This window comes from Momordica charantia (genome assembly GCF_013281855.1).
Source record: "Momordica charantia cultivar OHB3-1 chromosome 7 unlocalized genomic scaffold, Mcharantia_2.0 BLBB01000007.1, whole genome shotgun sequence".
Taxonomy (NCBI): domain Eukaryota; kingdom Viridiplantae; phylum Streptophyta; class Magnoliopsida; order Cucurbitales; family Cucurbitaceae; genus Momordica; species Momordica charantia.
This window is the reverse complement of record NW_028275165.1, coordinates 16,834,534-16,852,598: the sequence shown is the minus strand read 5'-3', so window position 1 is coordinate 16,852,598 and position 18,065 is coordinate 16,834,534. Positions and strand designations below refer to the sequence as shown.

Below are 18,065 nucleotides of genomic sequence, written 5' to 3'. Positions count from 1 at the left end.
TCTCAAGTTCGAACTTTCTGGTGAGTTCAATACCAACATGGGTCTGAACCTTGGGTGAGTGCGGTTACCCCTGTGTATAGGTGAGCAAAGCTTTAACTCCTCGTCGTTAAGGAAAAAAAAAGTTTCCTATCTTAAAAGGGATTCTTCTTACTTGAATTCTCTATCAAGCTCCTCTTCCTAGTCTCCGTCTGGCTTCTCCACTGTCGAACCTTTGTACCGTTACCATTTGGCACATACGACGTAAAAGGCCAAGTTGTTTTTGAACAAAGCAGAGACGTCAAAGGGGGAGACTATGCTCTCCAAATAGGGCTCTACCAATTGATCCTGCTCTTCATACTTGTCCATCTGTATAAGAAGATAATTCTCAGTTTCAGGATATCAAGAAACATTCATTATCAATTTCAAACTTACGGAGGAAACACCTCAGAAAGAAAATAAAATACCAATATTCTCAACATTACCCAAATTTCCAAAGCCCCCAAAAATCAGGAATGATTTATTTTTCATTAAGGAAAGGAAACATATAGTCCTGTAATGTAAACAGAACTCCTAATCTCCACACTTGAATCAAATATTTACCTTGAAAGCTATTGGTCATTTAGGGTTCGTTTGGTAATATTTCCGTTTCTTGTTTTTGTTTCTTTATTTTTAATAAAGAAAATTGCATTGCATGGTTCTAACCTCCAAGAATTCAACTATGATAAAATAATCTTTTTATTTATGTTTTGGAACAAATTGGAAATGAGAACAAGGAAGGAAAAATTTGTTTTAGTCGTTCCCAAGAACGTTACTAAACGAGCCCACAACCCAATATGCACTCCACTTGACAAATTAAACATCAATTTCCAGACTAAAAATTCCCCTCAATCAGCAAATGCGGCAACATTCATTCATTAATACAATTATCAAAAACATATCTAGATTTAAGATTTAAGATAAAGTTAAAATTATCAAAACATTTCTAGATTTAAGATTAAGATTCAATAATGAAATTAAAAGTTTAGGGTGAAGGTCCGGTTAGCCCTCGCTAGATCTTCTATGATTAGGCAACCACCATTTTTGTGGCTCTCTGATTACCCTGAATGGCTTCTCCAAGTGGTGGAAGCCGAACTTCATCTTGTGTGTGCAAACTGATTGTTTTGAATGCACTTTACTTAAAAAAAATAATAAATTAGGGTGAAATTAATACAATTCTATGGAATTTCTTATTTTTCTTTTTTATTTTTTTAAACTCGAGGCGGGACTACAGAAGGTAGAGGTACGAAGAGAAGGGAAAAAACTAATCAAGAAAAACGCGAGAGAGAAACGAAAAGTGAGTATTTCAAGTCGGAAAATAAAATTAAAGCAAGATTTTGACTTTGAGACCAAAGAAAAAAGAAAAAAATTAAGGTGAAAAAAATTAAACTATAATAAAATTTACAGAAAAAAATAAAGAAACAACTAATAAATAAAAATGGAATAAAATTTACTGAGCAAATATAGCTATAAATTTTGAAGATTTTGAGTTGCCCACCAAAATTAACGAAGAGAAAAAAAAAAAGTAAAAAACAATGAAGAAATAATATGGAGTGAAATGGGTAAAATTATTGACGGTAATTATCATGTAATTCTAATTAAGAGTTCGTGAGAAAAAAATACCATCTAACAAAAAAGTAAAATTACATTTAAAAAAAGGCATATCTCATTTACACCGTCAAATTTGGATCATTTAGCTCAATTTCTCCGTATGTTATTGGCTCCCTCTGCTACCAACATTCATTCACTCCCACAAATTCTCAGCTCCACCAACTCGCTCCCAACTCTGCTCCGACTCGGTCTCACTCAGTGTCGCCGCCGCCGCTTCATCAGTAAGTTTCCGGTGTCCACTCTCTGCTTCTTCTATTTCCATTTCATGATTCTGTCTCAATTCGGAGGGATTGCGAAAGAAAATGGAGTGAATGATTGCTGTTCGTCTTTTCCCCTAGCTTTTGCGTTTGGATCAGTAAAAGATCGTTTGGCATTTTCGAGTTTAAGATTTCTTTCTTAGCTGGAAATTTTTGAGTTTACTCGCTGCCAATTGGTGTAGGTTGAAGTTGATTTGCCCTGGACGTTTGTAATTAGAGCTGTGAAGAATGGAAATGTAGTCATTGTTTTTGGATTTTTGGTTTTTTGCCTGCGAGGAGCGACTCGTACTCGAACTCGATCGGAAAATAATAAATATATGATTCTCTGGAGAATTTTTGTTCTTTACCTGACTTTCTTTGGCTTTTCAAACTCAGTAGCTTTCAAGCTCGCCGTAGTTTATTCCTCTTTTCCTTTTTTTCACGCTCACTGGCATTTTTTTATCTTCTCTCTCCCGAATTTCTCATCTGTATTTCAGTCTTTTAGTTTTATTTCACATCTGTAAAACATACGCTTTGAAGCAATTAGAAACTCAATACTAAAGTCATAATTGTACAATTGGATAGGATAACGATAACCCGGTGGAGTTTAACAGTAATGGTGGGAATACCTACAAGCAGAAGTAGGTGAAGAAGCATAACTTTTTTGAGTAAAGATTAACAGAAGATGATCGATGATCGATGATTGTCTATCTGGTGTCTGAGGTACGGCGCCAAAATCTGCCCCATGGCTTGAGCGTGCCAAGGCCGATTGAAGGAAATACGTCCATGAAATTCAAGGAAGGAACAAACAATTCCAGCAGCCAAAGATCCATGGAAGCAAAGTGAGAGATAATTCGAGAGGCTTCTTTTGGTCTTCAAATTGAAGGGGGTACAGGGCTCGGACATTGATTGGTAAGCACGTTCTTCAACCTATTTCATGATTTTGTAGTCATTATCTATTAAGATTTCTCTAATTTCTCCCTATTTACGAACTGTTGTTTGATTGATATAATTGTACTTAGGTTCGTTGAAATTTGGTTAAAGCATTGAATATTGACACTGAATCATTGTATTTCAGTGTTTATTTTAGAAAACTGTAGTTCTTATTATTGAGAGAGAATTGAGAGAGAAATGAGAAAATGGGAAGGTGTTATTCATTCCATAGTTGTCCATATAAATATACACTCTAGGTCGAAAAATAGACTCAACTAATTTCACATAGAAAGAAACTACTAGCTCCACAAAAGAGGCAACTTAATCTCAACTTCCCTAGAAAACCAACTTAAAATAAACTTGTAGTTGTAGAGTGAGTTAACCAACAAAAACGTAGGAAGGTTTATGGCTAGAAGATTTATGGCAATCAAAATGTTTGCTGACAGGAAAGATTCTGACGGAATTGTGTGAATAGATACTGAGTTCTATTGTCCCTGCTGAACCATTTTCTTACTGTTACTAACAGTTAAGTTGTTTGGTTCATGCTCACAAGGCTATACAGCAGAGCAAATCCAAATTAAATAAATAGAGTTTCTAGATAATTTATAGAGACAATTTCCATCTGATGAAGGAAGGGGTGATGGGATGAATAAACTGGCAACTCCAAACAGCACTTGAAAACATATGAAACTATTGAATCGTGTGTTCATTTTTTCCTCCTTTCGAGGGAGAATCAAAGCCAGTAGAACTATAATATATGGTAACTTAGTTGATTTTAAGATCATGCATAAATGAGTACTGTTAGTGTATTGCATTCCCTACTTGAATTCTTGTAAGAATTTTCACTCATGGTTGTCATCATAATAACTGCCCATCAATAAAATTATTTGAATACTGCTTGCAGTTCAAGATAATGTAATGGAAACTCCAATGAGGTTATCCACCTACCCAAGAACTATTATGCTGCAATCTCCGAAGGGCGTGACATCAAGACTGTCTGTCCCAGGGCTCGCAGAATGCTTTTACGATACTCATGTGTTTTGTGGGAAACACCACCATCAGTGCTATTCCTTTTCTGTGGCCAAGCCTTCAGTACTAAAGAACTTCAAGTGAGTTACCACATAATGGGGATGTTCTATACGTCCTATTGTTTACTTAAGGTGGCTGTAGTTTCTAGGCTCTAGGTCAGTTATGCAATTCTTTATCGTGTTTTGAGCATTGAATTATTTAATTTGATGTATCGATGATTCCGCTCAACTTCCAAGTTGTTCAAGAAATGAAAATTACAAAGTTAGTCAAACAACTTCCTGTTTTCTGCCTTTTCTGCATATCTCAGTCACCGTGTTATCCAGATTGTACTCTATATGTTTGTCATGAAGCATATAACGAAAATTCTCCTATCCTAATAGGAGTTGACTATTGAAGGCATGAAAATAATGATTGTATGCTTAAAGATTCATCTCAAAGGGAATGGAAGGCACGACATCCTACGAATAATCTTTGTATCCTCATAGGAGTTAACTAGTAAACCATGCTCAGTTATAGTTGGAAAGAAATTGCATTATGAAACTATAGTCTATGTTTGTAATTTGAAAAAAATCTACGTGGTTCAGGAAGATGGCTCTGTCTATTAGGAGCAGTGTGGAAGGGAGTCCATTCGATCCTCCTCCAAATAGCTCCAACGGTGGAACGAGACTGATAAGGATCATTCAAGCCATTCAAACCAAGTTGGACGCCAAAATTAACGAGTTAAGAAAAAATCTTCCATTGAAGATATTCTTCTTCTTGGTTGGGTTTTACAGTGCAACTGCATTTGCTACTGTTATTGGTCAAACAGGTGACTGGGATGTTCTATCTGCTGCATTGGCTGTGGTTGTTGTGGAGGGGATTGGGGCCCTCATGTATAGGGCTTCTCTTCCTCTCTTGAACAAGATTAAGGGCCTAATAACGATGTTCAATTACTGGAAGGCTGGGCTTTCCATGGGTCTTTTCTTGGATTCTTTTAAATATGAAATGGATGATATTTTTGGGTTACATAACTTCTTCCCTTTATTTTTAGAAAATGTATTGCATATATTTTATTAGCACATTCATGGCTGTATATCTTCAAATTCCATTAACTTGAGTTTGCAATTGTTCCAAGTTTTGAGTACAGATAGATGATGATGGCATATCTCTCATTCATGGATCTGAAGCCCTGGGAAAAACATGGTGGCTGTTTGAAGGTTTTATTAAGAACTGTGAGTAACTTAACAAAGCTTTTGGATATTCACATTGTCAAGAAAATGATAGGATTGTTATTAGGATAGATTAGGGATATTGTTAGGGTATTAAGGGTATATTGGTAATTGTGTTAGGAGATTTAGTTATAAAAGGAGGAAGGTAGGCAATTGGTTAATACGGTTCAGGCCTGAGTAAGAATACTCAAGAGAGGGAAGAGTCCAAGTACTTCGAATTACTCGGGAGATATTGTAGTTCTTATATCTTTTATATATATTTTTCAATGCACAATTAGTGTTTGTGTTCGGGTTCTATCCATTCGGGTCCAACTAGCTTGATCTTCTGACTTGTGAATTTTGGGTTTTCTGGTAAAATGCTGTAGGATATTGAAACTTCTTAGGAACATTCAACATAGGATTTCTGTATAAAAAATATGCCGATGGTGAAGACATTAGTAGCTTATTTAATAGCATCCATGTTTGAATAGTTGTGGAAAAAAATTAAATTAACAATTTCGTACTTTTGTTTTCCTTTTCGTTAGAGATTTGAACATTTTGATGCTTTTTCGGGAATTAATAATGGAAGGTTAAAATATTTGTCATATTTGTAAATACAACAATAGTTTGTGGATTTTGCAAATATGGTAAAATATTTAAAATTTGATTTTCGATTTTTTTAGGGTCTATTTGATAATCTTTTCGTTTCCTGTTTTTGGTTTTTTTTTTAAATGTTGTTTATAATTAATTCAATTTTTTTTTCTCAAAAACCATTATGAAATTCTATATATATTTATATATATTTTTTCAAAAATAGATTTCTGTTTTTTAAAATTGAATTTTTTCTTCTAATACTCAACTTTTTATTTTCTTTCTCATATTTATCTCTAAAACATTTCTTTCTTATTCTGATTTTTTTCCTTTCTACAAAATTTATTTCTCTCTAAAATTTTCATAGTTTGAATATTTGTTATCATGTCTCTCTTTCCAAAATTTTCATCTATATGTATTTTTATTTATTTATTCATTTTTGTTCTAATAGATCGGCTGTATACTTCTCTAAAAGTTTAATATTTTTTTGAATTTTTTCTCCCTAAAATTTCTTTAATTATAACTTTTCTCTCTTCTAATCTATTTTTCCTCTTAAAATTATATCTTCTTTTCTTGTTCAATTTTCTTTGGTGGTAACTTTTATTTCTCTTCGTGTTTATTTTCTCTAAAAATTATATTTTGAATCTTGTTTTTTATTTCTAAATTTTTTTCCACTATAATTTTTCTCTTTCTTTTTAACATATCTTTTCCTCTCAACTTAACATATCTTTTCCCCTCAACTTTACCTTTTTTCTCTGAAAATTTTCTCTTTTTCTTTTAACTTTCCTTTCACTCATTTTTTTCTAAATCATTTTTTTTATCTCTGTAAAATTTATCTTCCAAAAGTTTATTTACAATCTTTTTAAATTTGTATTTTCATGTTTCTACATTAGGGATGACAAAAAATTTTGCAGGGTCGGGTCTCGCTCGAAGATAGGAAATGCATGTCTCGATTTCATTCCCGATTCCATTTTATAACTAACTAATATATATTTATTACACTTTTTTATTTTAATTCTAAAAATAATTAAAATTAATTATAAAATCGATAATTTTTCTCGAGAACACCAAAGAACGAGGGGTCGACGAGGATTAAATATTTTTGCGAGCACGAGAATAGGAGAGAGCATCCTCATTCACACTTACACTATTGTCATTTCTACTCTACACATCATTTTCTATCTCTAATATGTATTTTTAATTTTCTAACTCTTTAAAAATAAAAAACTAAAAATTGTTACCAAACACGTTTGGTTTCCTATTTTTAAGAACAAAAAACAAAAAATGGTTATAAAAAATATATGTTTTTTGTTTCCAAAAAACCAAAAACTAAAAACAGAAAAACCAAAACAAAAAACAGAAATAATTATAACGAGACTTTAATGTTTTATTTGACAAATTATTCTATTACAAAGTGAATACTTTTAGATAATACTTATTTAAAAACTATTCATAAATGCAATTTGAAAATTACTTTGGATCTATTGTTACTTCAAGCCTCCACACATACCATTGAGTGAACCAAAAGTTGAAAAAACAAACTAATAAGATGATGAAATTTTCAATGGGAGAGAAAGAGATAAAAGATAAATAGAAAATAAAAATTGATTTGGTCTACAAGGAACCAAAGATGAGTTAGACTTAATCGACTCAAACTCCTCCTTTCGAGAGGGAGTTTCATAAAGAAAATAGAGAGAGGAAAATTAAGAAAAAAAGAGAGAAAAAAAGATTGAAGATTATCCCAAACCTGCATACGCCACTGTTGTCGGAACCATTTATGATAGCCGCGTCGAGGTAGATTGTGGTGCTACCATTCCTTTAAGATACCTTTTGGCTTCAGTCAAAACTCTTCCCCCTTCGTTTTTATAAATATTCAAGTTTGTACGGTAACTCCACTAAGTATGGAATGGTAGACAAATCTATAGAAGAAGAACCATCGGTCACAATTAGACACATAACCACTTAACGATGGTTCTTTACTCCCTCGAGACTTGTTTATTATTTTTTATTTCATTCTTCATCCCTTTCTATATCAATAGGGAGCTACGAGCAAGGTTTCTCTACTCCGAAAAGACAAAAAACCAGTAGGTCCTTAAAATTCAAAAGCTTATTAGGTAGAAAATTAGAAGTTAACTTCGTAGACATTTTTTTTCAAGTCTTTTGAACTTGTAATATTTCAAATAAGATCTTGCAGCTTATATTCTCGTCAAACCTGTTTGTCCACTCCCTGTCTGCAAGCAAAGAAATCTTTGATAAGATTTTATGCTGTCTCTCAACACTATTGTTCCCTGCAAGTTTCCTACTATCAAGAAAGGGGTTCGTCTCACTTGAACTCTCTATCAAGCTCCTCTTCCCGGTCTCCGTCTTGCTTCTCCGTTGTCGAACCCTTGTACCGTTTGGCACAGATGACGTAAAAGGCCAAGTTAAGAGCAGTCAGAGCAGCCGATAGGAAGAAAAATCTGTCCAAATGACCGTCGTTCAGGTTCGGAGGAACCCAACCCGGCTTGCCATTAGTTTCTGTGACAGCCATTACTATTGTTAGAATCATGCTTGCAAGGTAACTCCCCATTGCTGTTGAAGACATTGACAGTCCCATTCCCAAGCTTTTCAACCCATCCGGTGTTTGCGATGCAAAAAAATCCATCTGAGCTACGTAGACAAATGCTTCGGAGACCCCCACGAGTACGTATTGTGGCGTTTGCCAAAAGATACTTAAAGAACTTGTTTCTTCGCCACTGATGCTTGCATGCCTCAACCGTTTTTGCTCGACGAAGCCTGCAATTACAAGCGCTACTATCGCAATGGCTAGGCCAATCCCAATCCTTTGCAGCTCATTTGGTGGTTTCGGCCTTCGTTTCGCGATTCTGATGTATATAGGAACAAGGAGTCTGTCATAGAGCATGATGAAGAGCGTCGTGCTTACGATGTCAAATGCGGTCATGCTGGCCGGAGGGATGTGGAAGTTCGAGACGACAGTGTCCATGGAAGCTCCTTGTTCAACAAAAAGGGAAAGCATTTGAATGAACACAACAGAGGAGAAAATAGTGCAGAACCAGACTGGAAGAAGCCTCAAAATGCATTTGACTTCCTCAACCTGAGAGACACAGCAAATTTGCCAGGGATTTGGAGTTTGACCTTGGTTCCATATCAAGTTCATCTCCTCTGCTGTAAGAATGGCTGCTCTGTCCAAAAATCTGCATTATTTCAAAAACTAAAATAAAAGTTCATCTATCAAAAATTTTCAAGTTAGCACTTGACTCTTATGTCTTCACTCATAGGAAGAATTCGAAGAAGTAATCATTAATAAGTGCAAAAAAAATTTTCCTATTTAGTTTTTTTTTTTTTTTAGGAAATTTTTCCTATTTAATTTTGGGGTTACTAGAAACTTTTTAAATTATTGGAGCTACAACTCTAACGACCAAACTTGTAATTTAAGTCTTTGATAACTTTCACATCTCTACTTTTTCATTTCTTTGTTTATTGTTTCATTTTATAAATAAGAAAAATAGAAGAACATTAGGCAGCTGTTTTTGTTTTTTTGTTTTTTAATTATGAAAAAAGAAGCGTAAACATTGGTTCTCTAAAATTTTTAATAAAAAAATAAAAATAAAAGTTTTATATGAAAATTAATTCCAAATTAAACATTTAAAATTTTTATATTATATTTATTTGTTTTCCATTTTTTTAATTGTGCTTATCACTCAAATTGAACTCTTTAGCCAAATTTCAAAAACAAAAATAAGTTATAAAAAAAACTTTTTTTTTAGCTTTCAAAATTTGACTTATATTTTAAAAACGTTTTCAGGAGTAGAAACAAAAATAATGCTTCTAAGCTTAATTTTTAAAAATTAAAAACGGAAGGATTATCCTCTTAATTTGTCATTTCCAAAATTCAAATTTCGAATACATTTCTTATTTTAAGAAATGACTCAGAGACAAAAATAAAAAATAAGAAACAGAAACATGAACATTACCGACACTTTAATGACATGAAAAGTGAAATTAAAAAAATCCTACTTACTTGAAGCCTTCAGTGTGTAGCATTCTTCTTGTAGCCTCTTTCCCAAGTCCTTCATAAAGGCCTTCTCCATTTGAAGGCATTGGAAGATTCATCTTCTTCATAGAAGCCATTACAACCTGAGAGAATCTTGATATAGGATTTCCACAAGGTTTTGACTGTCTATACCTTGAACTTCCACTCAATAACAAAATATATCCAAGCAATGCAGACCCACCACATATCCAAAACCCCACCTTCCAATGCCCCAAGTTCTCCATATAAACCAAAACTGTCTCTGAAAACAAACAACCCATGTTTATAGACACATAGAAGTAGCTGTAGAACGAGGCCTTGGCTCGGTTTTCCTTGGGATCTTTGTCGTCGAACTGCTCTGCACCGAATGTAGCTAGTGCCGGCTCGGGGGCTCCGTTTCCTAGGGCGATTAGATAGATCGATATGTAAAATATCGAGAGTTCGGTTAAGCCATGAGGGTCGCATAATTGGCCTATTTTGCCACAACCATTGGGTTTGAGCAGAGATATGTGAGTTAATAAGGAAAGTGCTATCAGACCCTGCAGAAAGAGAGCACAAATTTAGTATATATAGCAAACGCTACCATTTGCTAAAAAATCTTGTAACCTTAATCTGATTTGACAAAGATTTTGTTATTAGTTTTCTAAGCTAATTTGTTAACTATTTCTTTGGTTCATAACCTACATTCGAGAAAAAAGTTCAAAATTTCAAGTTATCCAACGAGGCGTTTTGATGGTAAGGACTTGGGATGTTTGGAGATACCGTCCAAGATGACGGGAAAATTTTGAGAACAGGAGAAGAAGCTCACTTACAACAATGAAAATAAGCTGAAAAATGATACAAGTGAGATATCTTCCCAAGTACGAGTCACTGAGAAATGCGCCCAATAGAGAGAAGCAATAAGTGGTTCCCATCCATCTGCTGAATGTATTTGCTGCCTCAGCATTGGTTTGCCTCAGCACTGACTTTGAAAACAGAACCAAATTCACTTCAACTCCAGCATATGCCAGTGTCACCAATCCTTGATTCACTGCAAAATACACACACACATGCACGTATAACGGAAATTCAGAGCATGTTTGGTTAACGTGTAAAGTTAGTGTCTGACACTTGTGTTTCTCAAAACTTGAAAATGAAAAATAGGAACATTACTAAACAACACTTGGGAGAATCAAAATGTTGGCTTAATTCTCTCAAGTTATAAGATCATCAACATATGTTACTCATAAGTTAGAAACAATCTGGAAACGGTAATCTTATCCACCGATATCTTAGAGAATGAAAATGTGGACTTGAGATGCAAAAATTGGTTGGGATTCTCAGTTTATAATATGATCACCAAAAAAGAGTTTTGTTTACCTAGAAGCAGCATCCCACAATTCCACCCACCAATTCTTCTTCCTTTTGGTGTTGTTTTATCATTTTGATCAGCCAAGGCAGCTTCTTCTGTATATGAACTCTGAAACCTTTCTTGGCCATTCTCCAACTGATGTAGATCTGCTACCTTTTGCAACATTTTAGGCACTATTAGCTTTATAAAAAGCCCATCCCAATATCAAAGTTAAGCTAAATAAATTACATATCAAAAGCCACCAAAGATGTAGCATTATAGATTAAAATATATGGATAAAAGTCCCTGTAGCAAATTTGACTTTTGATGAAGATAAAATCTTGAGTTTAGATGAGGATGGTTAATAATGACAGTCAATGACCTTAGAACATGTATATTTTCTCTTTTTCTTTTATTTTTAGGTCTTATTTCTTCCCCATTTCCTTCAGGTTTGGTAGAAAATAAAAGGGAAAAAACAAATGACCTTGGTTTTGTATTGTTTGAAAGAGATTTTATCAAAATGGCTTTTTAGGAACTGTTCTACAAAGTTGTGATCAGGTGAGTTTATAAAGACATTTCAAATAATTCTTCACAAATTGTGTTAAAAAAACAGACCACCTACATTAGAAGAAACCAAGAAAACAACAAAGTTTAAAAACACATATGCTACTTGTACTTTTATTTCATTGAAGTAGTTAACAATTTAGTCTCTACGGTTTAAGGTTTATAACATTTTTTTATATATCCGTGAGTGTCCAGGTCAGCTTGCGCGCATCTTTACTAATCTCAGGAAACACATAGTAATTCCTAAGGTAGGTGGTCATCAATATTTATAATATTTTAGTCTTTAAATTTTAGTACGTAATAGTTTGGTCCATATAGTTAGATGTAATAATCTTTAATATACAACCATTTAGTCTTTATAGTTATCTATCAATCTACAAAGTTCAGAAACCTCGGTTACATCTTAATAGGATTTACTCATCAATACGGAGTAAGGATCTGCAATCATGAAGTCCCCTATTGTTTAAAAACACAATTGATCCTAAGTGATTTATCGATGTGCATAGGTAAGAAACCTCTGTTGCATCTTAGTGGGATTTACTCGTGAAAATGAAGTAAAAATCTTTAATATGCAATAATTTAGTCCCTATAGATTAAAAAAAATTTTTGGTCCCTCAGTGATCTCAATGGAATTTTTCGAGCATGAACTAAATTGTTACAAATTTTAAACTATAGTAACTAAATCGATATCGATGCGTCTATGGACCAACTCTCTGCAACTTTTTTGGACCAAAAAAGAACTTAAAAAAGGACAAGTTGACCAAAAATGATTTCACCTGTATCTTATAATAGAACGAAAGACAGTCCAGTCCATTGGCATTACTTATTAATTCACCTCCTCGAACAGTCGAGAGCCAGCGATAAAAACCAACTTTTAGAGAGAGAAGGAAAGGACAATCATAGCCTGAATTGACCTAAGTGCGACACTGGATGAAAAAATCATGAAAAAGCAAATATGAAGTAAAGCCAAAGCAAAGAGCATGATTAAAGCGAGGGGCATATGATTACCTGAAGAAGCTCGTCGTCGCCCGAAGAAATGGCCCCATCGATCTCTGGTTCCGACTCCATCGCAATAAAACCCGTCCCAATGCTCGTCTATGGCGGAACAGGGATAGAAAGGAAAAAGAAAAAGTGAAATTGAAGGTCCGCCATGCATGGCAGAAGCTTTGAATGGAAGCAATCGAGCTTCCATGGGAGTTGAGGAAGGACAAGTGTCGTGGGGACATTGCGAATGTGGGACTCGTATGGACCCAGCGCCTGCGGATGTCTGTTTGTATTGAGGCTACAGCCTATAGAGTAACCAGAGAATGGGAGGGGCTATGGAGTAGAGACAACAGAAACTTTTTCTCCGAACCAAGGAAGCGACGTGGATCAAGTCGATCGACTAGACTGGATTAGACCTAATCAAATAGGTCCATTCGAACCAACTTTGGAAAATTCCCTTTAAACAAGCGTCGAGTACATCCTACCTCAATCGAGCCATTTATTTAACTTAGGTATCGAGGTGTGTGGTGCGATTATTAGAGGTCATGTTGATTTTCAAATATGCATCCAATGCTTATCAAGGAATATTGTTATGACTTTGGTCCTTAAATCTTGAAAATTATTTTACTTAGGTCATTGAACTTTTAGATTTGTTTCATTTTGATCTCTAAACTTTCAAAATGTCTATTTTAACCTCTAAATTTTAAAAAAAATAATCATTTCGATCTTTTACTCTTATTTTGATTTTAACAAATTAATAACATGCCTTCAAGTATGGTCAACCAGGAAAAGACACTACCTTTTTGAACTAAAGAAGCTCAACCGTAAAAAAGAAAGGTGGTAGGCCAATGTTGAACTCTTCAACTTGGCCACTGAAGAAGGCGAAGACTGGGCAAAGACTACCTAAGCCCACTTACTGCTGTCATGCCATGGTTGAAGCTTTAGGCTCCATAGACAGAACTTTTTTAAAGCACTTATCTCCGGCCAAGAGATTGTGAGTTCAAATCTTCACTCCTATATATTATACAAAAAAAACCACGATCTCAAGTATGTATATTAATGTGTCAATGTGACCAATAGTTTTATACCATTGGATGTTTATAGAGAAGCTATAAAAGTAATTCGAATCTGTATCAATTGTTATTAGAGGACATGCAAATTTAGAAATTTACATCCAGCAGTTATTTGGGAGCATTCTTATATTATAATCTCATTTTTTTTGGTCCTTGAATCTTCAAAATTATTCTATTTTGATTTCGAAAGTGCCTCGACTTGCAAAAGCTACATGATTGCATAAACTACAAGTTGCATTAGGGGAATAATGTCAAATATATCTAAATCTAGAAAACAAATCAACATGTAATATGGTAGAAAAAAAGGTCATGACAGTCTAATTCAGCAACATGTAATGTATTAATAGAAAATTTCCAGTTCATAAGCAGGTAAGTTGGTTTTCCTTCTTCCAGAAATCACCAAATAATCCTAACAGAACAGATAATCAACTAGTTACTAATTGGATGCAAAATGAGCTTTGGTGAAGTTCCCTGTACATGTTCTAGATGGCTCAAGTGGAAGTGGTTGTCATAACGTCCCAGCGCCAAATTGTCCCGTCTTCACAGCAACTCAGAATTATACTGATGCAAAGAGATGAGGAGTTTTATTTTTAGCCATGTTTCGATATCGACTGAAATTAAGGGGCATGAAAATTACCTTCCATCAAAGGACATGGCTGTTTGTCTGATGGGAGACTTGGACTGGGCATGAGACAGCCTAGACAAGAAAACGAATGCGAAAACTTTGAGTCGTCAAGTAACACACCAACGCCATCAAAATACAAACAAAGTCTAACAAACCTTGCAATGAGAGCTGGGGGGCTCGACTGTAGTTCCCACACAAAAATTTTTCCTTCCCTATTTCCTGATGGACAAAAAGAATAACCAGAGAGAGCCGTCAAAAAAATTATAAGAATTATGATGCAATCCCCTGGCAATTGGTATGAGTAGTTTGCTTATAACATTTGGAAACATGGCATGGAATTACCAATAGCAGCTGCGTTATAATGGAAATCACAGGAAAACTTGATGAACCAAATATCACATTCAGGAACAGGGTACTTTTGAAGAATATCCACAGTACCCTAAACAAGAAACATCGGTAAATTTTCAGACTTTTAGAATTTGATATATTCGGCATGAATAGACAATAACAATATACAACAAAATGATATTCCAAAAATAAAATAAGGTTCAGGATAAGACCTCTCCAGGTGACTGTTCCTTCATTTTAGGTTCCCACAACACTATTTCGTTGTCGACACTCTGGAATGCATAAATAAAAATAAATTTTAAAAAAATGCAAATCATATTTAAAACAACTGGTAAACACAGTACTATCAGTGAAAGGGAAGATTGTTGACCTTTGAAAGAATAAAATCACCAAGCCACCTATTGCAGTCGACATAGTTCGAATGGACTGACGCTATGAACACCTGAATTAACAAAGTAAATGTAGATTCGAAGGATAAATGTCAATCTGCAACATAAAAAATTATGATACTTACTGGAAATTGGACATACTTTGTGGGAAATTTTGATGGAAGATCTGTCCAGGTAAAAGATTTCTCCACGTATGTCCAGAACTCTGAAGCAAGCATTAACGAGCAAAACAAAAGATTACCACCAAGTGCTAGGTCAACAGAAACTGAACTTGGACAATATTGAACGATTTCATGACCAAGAAGCTTGAATTCAGATGGAACGAAGCCACGGGGCATGAGGAGAGATATCCCAAGAAGATCCGATTACCATTCCAAAATATTTCAATTTTTTTTTTTGGTAAAATCAAAATTCAACAAAGATTTCATAAACATGTAGTTACTTGTCCAGGACATTGAATTATTAATCATACATAAAACTAAAACAGAATGCCATACCTTTCATTGACCAAATTTTTACAGTGTTGTCCATACCACAACTCGCAATGCGATAAATATCTGATGGATGGAAATCCTAGAGAAAATATAACGTCAGTACAATTTATACATAAGATCCTTCGTTACAAACCCAACCTGAAAAAAAGTTGAGGAAAGAAACGAATACAGTCTATCCTTACCACACTTAAGACTTCATTGCGGTGACCACCTGCACCAGCAAATACCAAAATGCATATACCTGTATGAACATTCCATAAACGAACAGATTCGTCCTGGATACTTTTAACCATCAATCAAGGCAATTTGAAGAGAAAATCTAAGGTTATATTTTATCCAAAAAAATTCATAAGGATATAGTTTTGCGCTATACTTTGCTTGCAGAGACCACAAGTGATGGTTTCAGTGCCTGAGTCCTGATCTCATTTATTGAATCGCCATGACCAACAAAACTCTGCAAAGAATGAGCAGATCAAAGTATTCGAAATAAGTTAAATATCTGAAAATAAATCATATGATTAAAAAAGTTTCCATACCACAAAGAATAATTCTAATAATACTAGTAAGCAGTGCAAGCTAAACTCTAAGGCAAGTTCAAGTAGCTGACTACAATATGCAAATATTATGTTTATGAGCCTTCCTCCCTTTCCCTTATCTACCAATTGGAGGGTGCCTGAAATTTGATGGATTATCCCTTTCCCATCTGTATAGGCTGGCAGTTTGCTGCTCATTGAGTGGATAGTTCGTCCATCTCAATTATTTTCCTTCTGCATATGTTGGTTTTAGCTGCTCAATGCTCACTGAGTGGATTCAGGATTGCTTGTCCATCCCCTCACATCTTCAATTTTTTCTTTCTTTCTTTTTGGACTCATTGAAACTCGAGCAACTTTTCCTTTCTTTCTTTTTGAATAAGAGATTTATTAGCAATATGAAAAAATGGAGGGCGAAATAAGAAATCTCCCACAACTGCACCATCAGGCAACAGGATTGCAAAAACACTATCCAATCCAATTATATGCTTATGCATACACATTATTGAAATGTAAACAAAACTATTTTCCTACTCTTCATTGCAAAAGGAAATTATCAAGGTCTGATCAAGACAATACCTTATATATCTTTTCACTGCCAGCATCAATAACACGGATTATACCGTTGATTCCACCAGCAACGACAAATGGAGAGCCATCAACATTGTATGCCCAGCTTACAGTGTAAAAAGACTCATCCTTCTGATCTACAAAGTACACGGGGGATTCAATGTAACTTGAGAATATAAATACATCCGGGGTTCAACTAAAACACAGTCACTCACATCTTCATCAACGTAAGACTGCAACACAGCTATTACGCCTCCTTCCAGACATTGGTAAACTGTAACCTGCAAAAATATTAAGCATCGTTAAAACAACGCCAAAGTCTGAAATTCATCAATTGGATGGAGGAGATTAAGTCATAGAAATTAGCACGCAAAGGAACCAACATGAGAAAGGATAACAGAAAATTAGAAATTAGGAAAAGTAACAAGCACCATTTCTCGTCCAGTAAGCCTCAATTTACATACATCGGAATCCTTAACCTAAACCCATGACCGTTGAGTTGGCCAAACCAAAGCACAGAAGCTGCAGATGTCGCAAGCATCGCAATTGAAAATGAAAATCCGAGAAATCAAAACACAAACAAAATTGACGCAGCATTCAAACATATCCCTAAAACCCACAAACTGAAAACACCAATAAGGAAATTGAAACCCAAATGCTTGAAAGATAGAACACCGGCGTGAGATTGTCGAGGGATTTGGTAGATACAAACAACTCACCCGATTGCCGCCCACAGTGGCAAAGACGTTGAAGTAACGGGAGTCGATGAAGTTGAAAACCACAGCATAAAGAGGCCTTTTGCCCTCTTGGAGCCGGTTGGTGACCTTGTATTCCCTCTTCTTCAATGGAGTTAACGAACCCACCACTGGTTCGGAGCCTAGAGCGTACTTCGCCATACGCGCGAAGAAATGCCACCAGTTTTTTTAAGACCACGCTGCAAAGAAGACGGTCACCGCTTGGGGCTTGTTCGCTGTTCATATCAAGCGGCAATAATGGAAAATTAAGGGTGAAAAAATGAATTCCAAAACAAATTCTAAATTTAAGAATTTTGTTCAAATTGTGAAATTTTATTTAACTAAATAATTAATAATAGTATACAACTTATAGTATAATAACATCTTATAATTTGTAATATTGTTATTTAATTTTATAAAAAATAAAACGAGTTTAATACTATAATATTGTACATTCAATAGAATCTTTATCCTAACCAAAATATTTATAAATAAATAAATTATATTTAATAAAAAATTATTTCCAACAATTAATTTACTTTAATTAATTTTAAATAATTAATTGTTGTTAGTTAATTTATCTCTTTAAGTTGTTAATTTATCATAGTTCAATTGGTTATGACCTCAATTTCCAACCAAAAGTTTATGAGTTCAAATCGACACTCTAATTTATCGTACAAAATATTTTTTTATTAAGTTAAATTATTAAAATAATTTTAAGCAATTTGATTTTAATTTAATCTTCACTCATTAGTGAATCTATTATAAATAAAATATCTAAATTTAATT

At 34.4% G+C, this 18,065-nt stretch overlaps 3 protein-coding genes across 10 annotated transcripts; 1 reads left to right on the top strand and 2 right to left on the bottom strand.

Annotated features, from left to right (window-relative positions):
• The first annotated feature begins 1,687 nt into the window (after positions 1-1,687).
• Positions 1,688-5,327, top strand: LOC111022766 (YCF20-like protein (DUF565)). Of its 2 annotated transcripts, none has more exons than XM_022300011.2 (4): positions 1,688-1,847; positions 2,448-2,774; positions 3,700-3,904; positions 4,413-5,327. In XM_022300011.2, exons 3-4 carry the CDS (start codon positions 3,812-3,814, stop codon positions 4,878-4,880), a joined length of 561 nt encoding a protein of 186 aa, XP_022155703.1. In that variant the 5' UTR covers positions 1,688-1,847; positions 2,448-2,774; positions 3,700-3,811; the 3' UTR covers positions 4,881-5,327. The 2 variants fall into 2 exon arrangements, with proteins under 2 accessions (XP_022155703.1, XP_022155702.1); XM_022300010.2 differs by having other exon boundaries at positions 4,409-5,327.
• Positions 5,328-7,502: 2,175 nt separating this feature from the next.
• Positions 7,503-13,110, bottom strand: LOC111022811 (protein NRT1/ PTR FAMILY 7.3). Of its 7 annotated transcripts, XM_022300078.2 has the most exons (7): positions 12,538-13,110; positions 12,306-12,400; positions 10,995-11,139; positions 10,448-10,665; positions 9,624-10,174; positions 8,738-8,796; positions 7,503-8,593 (listed from the first exon to the last, which is right to left on the bottom strand). In XM_022300078.2, the coding sequence occupies exons 1-7, from the start codon at positions 12,719-12,721 to the stop codon at positions 7,926-7,928; spliced, it is 1,920 nt and encodes a 639-aa protein (XP_022155770.1). In that variant the 5' UTR covers positions 12,722-13,110; the 3' UTR covers positions 7,503-7,925. The 7 variants fall into 7 exon arrangements, with proteins under 7 accessions (XP_022155770.1, XP_087982942.1, XP_022155766.1 ...); XM_088126816.1 differs by having other exon boundaries at positions 7,503-8,784; XM_022300074.2 differs by having other exon boundaries at positions 7,503-8,796; positions 12,538-13,103.
• Positions 13,111-13,907: 797 nt separating this feature from the next.
• On the bottom strand, positions 13,908-17,518 carry FIE (Transducin/WD40 repeat-like superfamily protein). The gene is made up of 13 exons (XM_022300099.2): positions 17,262-17,518; positions 16,758-16,823; positions 16,552-16,674; positions 15,816-15,896; positions 15,625-15,717; positions 15,446-15,521; positions 15,074-15,153; positions 14,930-15,001; positions 14,772-14,831; positions 14,554-14,650; positions 14,367-14,430; positions 14,224-14,283; positions 13,908-14,147 (listed from the first exon to the last, which is right to left on the bottom strand). Exons 1-13 carry the CDS (start codon positions 17,436-17,438, stop codon positions 14,078-14,080), a joined length of 1,119 nt encoding a protein of 372 aa, XP_022155791.1. The 5' UTR covers positions 17,439-17,518; the 3' UTR covers positions 13,908-14,077.
• Between the last annotated feature and the right edge of the window lie 547 nt (positions 17,519-18,065).